This window comes from Hetaerina americana, unplaced genomic scaffold, assembly GCF_022747635.1.
Source record: "Hetaerina americana unplaced genomic scaffold, ioHetAmer1.1.p SCAF_1, whole genome shotgun sequence".
Taxonomy (NCBI): Eukaryota; Metazoa; Arthropoda; class Insecta; order Odonata; family Calopterygidae; genus Hetaerina; species Hetaerina americana.
Genome location: NW_027286069.1, coordinates 91,010,532 through 91,017,337, shown reverse-complemented (window position 1 = coordinate 91,017,337; position 6,806 = coordinate 91,010,532). Strand labels below are relative to the sequence as shown.

The following is a 6,806-nucleotide window of genomic DNA, read 5'->3' as shown; positions in this document are numbered from 1 at the left end:
CTTCGTTTCCCATAAACACACGCAAAAATCTCTCGTGAATGAATAGAATGATGAACGCGAGCAGGCTGATGTGGGACGAACTGTGTCACTTACACGTTGTTTTACTTAGTTGGAGATTCGTAAATTGACTTGGCATTCTCAAGGCGTGTTCACATTAAATTCGATGTTGTTTCTATTGAAACCTGACTAACTATTTCTCTGGCATGAATGTTATTAGGATATGTACAAACAAGAATGCAATACAATTGATCAGTAAAAAGTGAAGGATAATTTATACGGAAATCGATATGAAATAGAGAGTTCGTAGCTGGTATGTATTCGTAACTTTACGTTTCGAGTGTCGAATCGAAACGGCCTTCTCTTGAAGTACAAGTAAGTTGGAAATAAAAACCAGATGTGAGGTAAATCCTACCCTTGAGTTCATGTAATAACTAAAGTGTGACTACGACTCTTCCCAGCAGTTCTGCAGTTGGACTTTCCTCCTGATCTTCACGCTGCCCGCCAATCGGAGCGGATGCAGCCCGCAGAGGCTCCCGGTGCCGCAGTCGCCCGCCTCGGAGTACGCGACCCCATCTGGACAGCGGGCGGCCGAGGGGATCCGGGGCAATACGGTGACCTCCAACGCAGTCAACGCCATGGAGCATCTCATCCGATTCACGGACCACGCGGAAGTCAATAAGCCCTCTGAGACATTGCGGAAAATGCAGGTAAGGCGACACACCTCACACGGCGCTCTGGCGCGAGCCCGTAGTGACAATCCTCGGTAATCAGCCCGAAGATGAATTCGATGGGGGAGAGTGGAAACTTCACCATAATAGAGCCCAAAATACTGTTTTGAAAATTAATTCAACCTATTCATTCACACCATATATGGTCTCCTCTATCTTCTCGCCGCGTACGTCGGTTAATTTGTTTTTTTTTATTTTCTCCAGTGCATATTTCACTGCTGCGACATTATTATTTGCAAGTCCGGATATAAATCTTCGGCGACCACAGGCACTATTGTTTTCCAATAAATGTATCGGTTGAGTAGGTATACACTTGGTAGGTCTTTGGGAAGGTAGTGTCCCAGTGGGTAGGGCCCTGGCTACTGACCGGAGGATCCGGACGATGCCTCTTTACGCCCCAAGCTCCGCCCAAGCGGTGCGATTTTCTGGGTACCAGAACTTCCTGGAAAACCGCAGGTGGCACAGGTAAAGGAACTGCGCCCTTTCCTCCCACCCTCCCCGTCATCCTAACCCTTAAAGCGTGAAATTCACAGACCCCTTAGGTCTAAGTGGGTACGAGGTGACCTCTCTTCCAACCAAAACCAAACTACGGGTTGATCACTGAGCTGTATTATGCAACGCGCTGGCTAATAGAATTACAATATATTAAGACTATCCAGATTAAACTTCAAAGGACAACTGTAGCAGGAACAGTAATTTGCAGTGAAACGGTGAATTTTTAACTGGGGGGGTATGCGTGTGAAATTTTTGGTGGAATGGACGCGAGAAAGCAAAGAATTAAGAGGAAACTGTTCTTCGACCCATGAGAGATGTCTGAGTTTCGCTGCTCGGTGTGACTAATTTAAAGAAATTTGTGGTGAATCCCGCTCAGTTTAGCATCTCGTACGTTGACTGGAATACTCTATAATCTGCGTTTTGGGTTCTGTTGTGATGTATATCGCAGAGCGGAGGATGGAGCGGGTTCATGGGAGAGAGGTCATGGGGCCACACTACTGGTAATTTCTTCCGTGACTACCGAATCAAAAGAGACTAAAAAACTATGCACTGTCTGAATGCAAAAATCCCGAGACCCTTGAGCGTAGTAACCTCATGATAGTCTATTGGATAGAATGTAGGGCTTACTGAGCGGAGAGACCCATATTCAAAACTTGCGTGATGCCGCCCATTTGAAATCCAAGCGCTCCGATTTACTTATCGTTTCAACTTCGTGTTAAACCGCGTTTGGAAGAGCGAGGGAAATTGTCCCCCCCACACCCACCCACCCACCCTGAATGCCTGGATTGCACACTCCTTGGGGCTGAGCTCTGGATGAGTTCTACGCTCAACTTTCAAAACCAAACTTGAGTTGATTGCTGTGTTGGTTTTCATGGCCCCTTCGGTGTACATTATCATATGTTATTCAGAAAGTCTTTTTAAATTCTAAACATTCTATACATTTAAAAAATACACGAAAATCCTAATTGCATTTTAATTTATGGTGGTAAAATATAATGTCGTGAAAATTTTATTTGAATTTTGTAGAGCGGACATGTATCAGATCATCTAAACATGCTAAACTTCACCATTATGATGACGTAGTTAATAGGTAAAAAATCTGAGACGGTGGAAACATCCCTTTACGCGTCTCTCTTCATAATGAATGCTTACAGTTCTTCCATTATCACAAGGTAAAGGTAAGGATCATCACGCTCTTTTATCGAGTAGGTAGAATGCTTTGATGAGATGCTGGGCGATACGAGTTTAGATTGGAAGGATTGATGGCGTGACAGGCAATGAACACCGAAGTAATATCAGTTTACAGATTGCTAATTAAATTGACTTAGTTATTTCAACATTTGTGGTCCCGATCTTGGGAAGCAAATCAAGCATTTTTCCATTTAGTCAGCATTGGGGTCGGATCCGTGGGGTTACGTTTAGCGTAAAGATCATTGTTATAATGAAATGAATCCTAAAACAGCTCTTCTATATTTGAGTAACCTTTGGTATATTTTCTTTTAGAAATGTTTACTTTTTATCCTTATCCACGATTATATAATTAAATTACGTGTAACTTAAAATTGCAGCGCTTAGAAAATTTAGGTTGAAAATGCGAACAAATTCCATTTTGGGAGTAAGCCACCGAAAGAATCAATTGTTTAGAAAATCCTTGCTTTCCGTACATTTTCGAAGCCATTCCCGAGAAAATATTGTATTATATGAGACTTTATTCAGTTTTATCGCATTTTTCTGAGGCATCTCCTAACCCTTCATTAACCTTTAAGCCATGAAAATGAAAGCCAAAATTTTGGATAGCTTCAGGCGGTCTCTTCAACGCACAAGTTAAATTGTAAGCCTTTCGCGGACTGAAAGTTTTCCTGCCAACTGACTGCACTTTCACACTTCCGGTAATTTTAAATATCATTTAAATTTATACAGTGGAAGGTGAGCGCGAAAGTGGAAATGTTCTGCCTGTTTGCGGGAAAATGCGCGGACAGGTAACAGCTTCAAATTCATCTTTCGCTTCAGATTAATCGCTTAATAACTCGAAGGGGACGTGTGAATGCGCACGCATAATGTTTTCCCCGGTGCGTTCAGGTTTTGTTCCTCTCGGGACCCTTTTGATGATGTCCAACCGTCCCTTTGCCCACCCCCCTTCCTTTTTCCCCTCCGACCTCATCCCACCCCCATGATTTCCGTCTCTGGCACCCCCCCTCCCCCCACTTCCATCGTCGTCCTCCCGCCTCCCACCCCTCTCCCTATCCCCCCATACCCCACCAAACCCTCCGCTATCGCTCTGTCGTCACGCTGACCTTGTCGCCGTTCTGTTTTCTTTTTTTTTATTTCGTGATGGCGGACGATTTTTCTCCCGAGTCAGGAATGCGCAGGATGAAACGGCTCTCGTGCAGACGCCGACGGACACTTCCTCTCCACCTCCGTCGGGACGTCGCCACTTTAATCTTAATCGCCACACACCGCTCACTGACTCGCTCTTCGAATGCTGCACGAAAGCGCTCTACCCCCACCCTCCTTCCTCGTCTTTACTCCCCCCCCTCCCGCCCTCTCCCCCCTCCCTCTCGCCGAGGCACTTCCGGAAGAGAAGGTCCCATTCGGGAGGAGGACAGCCCCGCTGGGTCTTTATGAGAGTGAAAACGTTTTTCGGTTCTATTTGACGATTCCTGTGGGGGTTCTGGCGGAACAAGATACGTATTCGGTCGTTCTCGGAACTGGCCGCTAAAAAAAAACCCTCCCCCATACTCTTCTTCCCCGGGTGCCCGCCGTGTCACAAAAGACGCGGCAGGGCGCCGAGAGGAGTCGTTTCCGTGCCGGGGCGGTTTCGTTTTTGAATCTGAGGTCGATCTTATCTTCATCCCCGGCGGGACTGCTCCTCTTACCTGATGCGGTGTTGCGTGGTTTTCGGTGTTTCAGTGAAATTCGTGAAGGTGGAAAATTTGTACGACGATCCACTCCTTATTGTGTCCGTTGTGCCCTTGCTCGGGCGGAAAGTTATTCCCAAGAAACCGCTGTGAAGGAATATCTTTTGTTGTGGTAAGGTTCAGTAATTAATCCTGTCGATTCTTGCCATGAAAGTATTGCGTATTACCGAATTTTACACATGCTTGAACATGATAGAGTAATGGCATGACACTTCAGCCTTTTGACCTTGTGGGATTTCGAGATGTTACAACGATAAATGTACTATAGTTATATTTTCAAGGATAAAATTTATCTTTGCTCTATAAATTGACAGTAATGCGATGACGATTTCAATTTGTCTTGCATGTTAATGTAAATCAAATACAACGATCCAGCAGAAAGAGTATATATCCTTCGGAAATAATTTGGCCCGGTTGCTTAATTTAAAAAAAAAATTGTCCCTTACGGTGCTGCCTCTTGCTTCCATATCGTATTCATTGTTACAATAAGACTGGCAAAAAAAATGTTTCCCTAAGTCATCATTGAATGTTTTATAAGTTATTATTTGACCAAAAATTGATTTTCTTATAAATTTCCTATAAAATAATGCACTATCACTGGAATACAAATTAATGAAAAACATAGTACTCTATACTTCGACTTCACGTGATTGCAACGGTCAGGACATGTTGTGGTTCCAGATGTTACACTCTTCGAAACGCCCGCCTTCTCCAAAACCTTCATTTCGTTCGGAGAGAAGTTTCGTAATGTCTCCGATAGAGACCGCCATCGGTGGAAGCAGGCTTTCCAGCCTAGTTATAGCGGGTGGGTTTCTTTCATCCCGCGCCAAAGGATCAAAGGCTCCGAAATGCGATTAGCATTCCGTTTTCTCCCGCCGCTCCATCAGGGGTCCCCCTCCGACTTCGGGTGTCTTGAGTCTCGCATCTTGTTTCTCGTGTTATGCAATTCGGTTGAATTTGTAATTTCTTTTTCACTGAAAGCACAATAATTCAGGGCGATTTCCACGGGGTGAATGTCTGACCTTAAGTCGCCTTTGAAATTTCCCCACTTTCAAAATTGATTTTTCTGTGTTGGTCGAAGGCATACGAGGCGTTTTTATTTTGTTTCAAATTCCTTTGAACTTGTTGCCCAGCCCGTATCGGCATTTACATATTTGATGAGTCGAAAGCCCTCCGTGACCTGTCAGAAATTCTCGAATTTTTTAACAGGCCGTGGTGGTGTGGGAAGCCAGAGCTTGGGAACTCGGGGAATATAACTCGAAAAATTTTTAGGCTAATCTTCATTCGTACGATAGCAATAGAGGAAGGTGTGTAAAAATATTTACTGAATGCGGACGCCGTGTTCACCCTAGCGAAGAGGAATCAAAGCTCGGAATCATGCTGATGTTGTCAACCTCAACGTTTTTTTTCTGAAAATAAGACGAAACAAACAAATTTTCTCGTATAAAAGATTTAGGTAAATTTTTATTTTTCCAGTGGTAAAAAGTTTAAACAACTTGGTCATGTTGTTGAATTTTAAATCAAGGATTTGAAATCCAAACTTCGAGTAGTAGTAGTTTTGGGGGGGGACCGACAGCTGAGGTCATTTGCGCCATAGGGGATGGACAGGAAAGGATGAAGGGTGGAGAGAAACCCGGCGTCGGCATTAGCCTACTCTTTACGAAAGGCGCCAAGGGGTCCGCAATTTAACGTCCCATCCGACGGACGGCGTACTCACTCAGAGTGCTCTCCACAAAGCACCTCAAGTAGGGATCGAGATACCTCTGAAAATATTCAACCGCCGGGACTTGAACCCGCGCCCTTAGGGTGGGAAGCCAGTTCGTTAGCCCCCGCACCATCTCGATCCCCCCGAACTTCGAGCCTACCTAGAAAGCTATATGTGTCGTAGGTAAGTATGAAGCACTTCTAAATGATTCCAAATACTAAATGAAATGACCGTTTGTTTAAATCTCTTTTAAAATACATGCATTTGAAGTTTAGATGATATGTTGGCCTGCACTAAGCCCTAGCAAACGAATCATTCGTGGGTAGAATCCACCCAAGATATTACAAGTTACTTCGTACACAAATTTGTCAGCTCATGCCGTCATCTCCTGTTGTAGCAACCGGTAGGTTGTGTCACCACACTTTAAGGGTCAGCATCATACAAGTTATGGGTCATAAAACGGTCGCATGTGTTTTTTTCATACGCACCGCGTCACTTAAGTTTTTCAACCTAATTTTTAGGCGGCTGATCTACTCTTTCATTGTTAATCTAATATTGTGTAGTAAATCCGCGCGTTTACTCATGTCCCTTATGCAAACTTGTGAATTGACAAGTGTGTGCATTATACCATTGTTCAAGTTATCGTTTCTTAGTAACAGTCTTAAGAGAAGTCATGTGGTATTTGGGTGCGTGTCACGATTTCTGTTTAGCACCGTAGACCCTATGAGCTGATCACTTTCAATTCTTAGCCAAAGAAATGAGAAAAGCTATTTATGAAATCAGAATTGATTTTTCCCCAATATTTTCTGTGTTATGACGAGGGTTGATGGACAAATGCGCTGCGTCTTCAAATTTCGGGGACGGTATTGCTGAAATATGTGACCCATCCCAAAAGATTGAGTAGGTACTATTTTTTTCGCCAATCATAGTTTAAAAAATATTCGGGGTCTTAAGTTTGGT

General features: G+C 43.9%; 1 protein-coding gene across 1 annotated transcript in view; it reads left to right on the top strand.

Annotated features, from left to right (window-relative positions):
• The first annotated feature begins 602 nt into the window (after positions 1-602).
• Notum (palmitoleoyl-protein carboxylesterase notum) overlaps positions 603-6,806 on the top strand; it is a 28,297-nt gene continuing 22,093 nt past the window's right edge. The window contains exon 1 of the mRNA XM_071588865.1: positions 603-707. Coding sequence (XP_071444966.1) covers positions 636-707 — 72 coding nt within the window. The 5' untranslated portion in view covers positions 603-635. The remainder of the gene's footprint in view (positions 708-6,806) is intronic.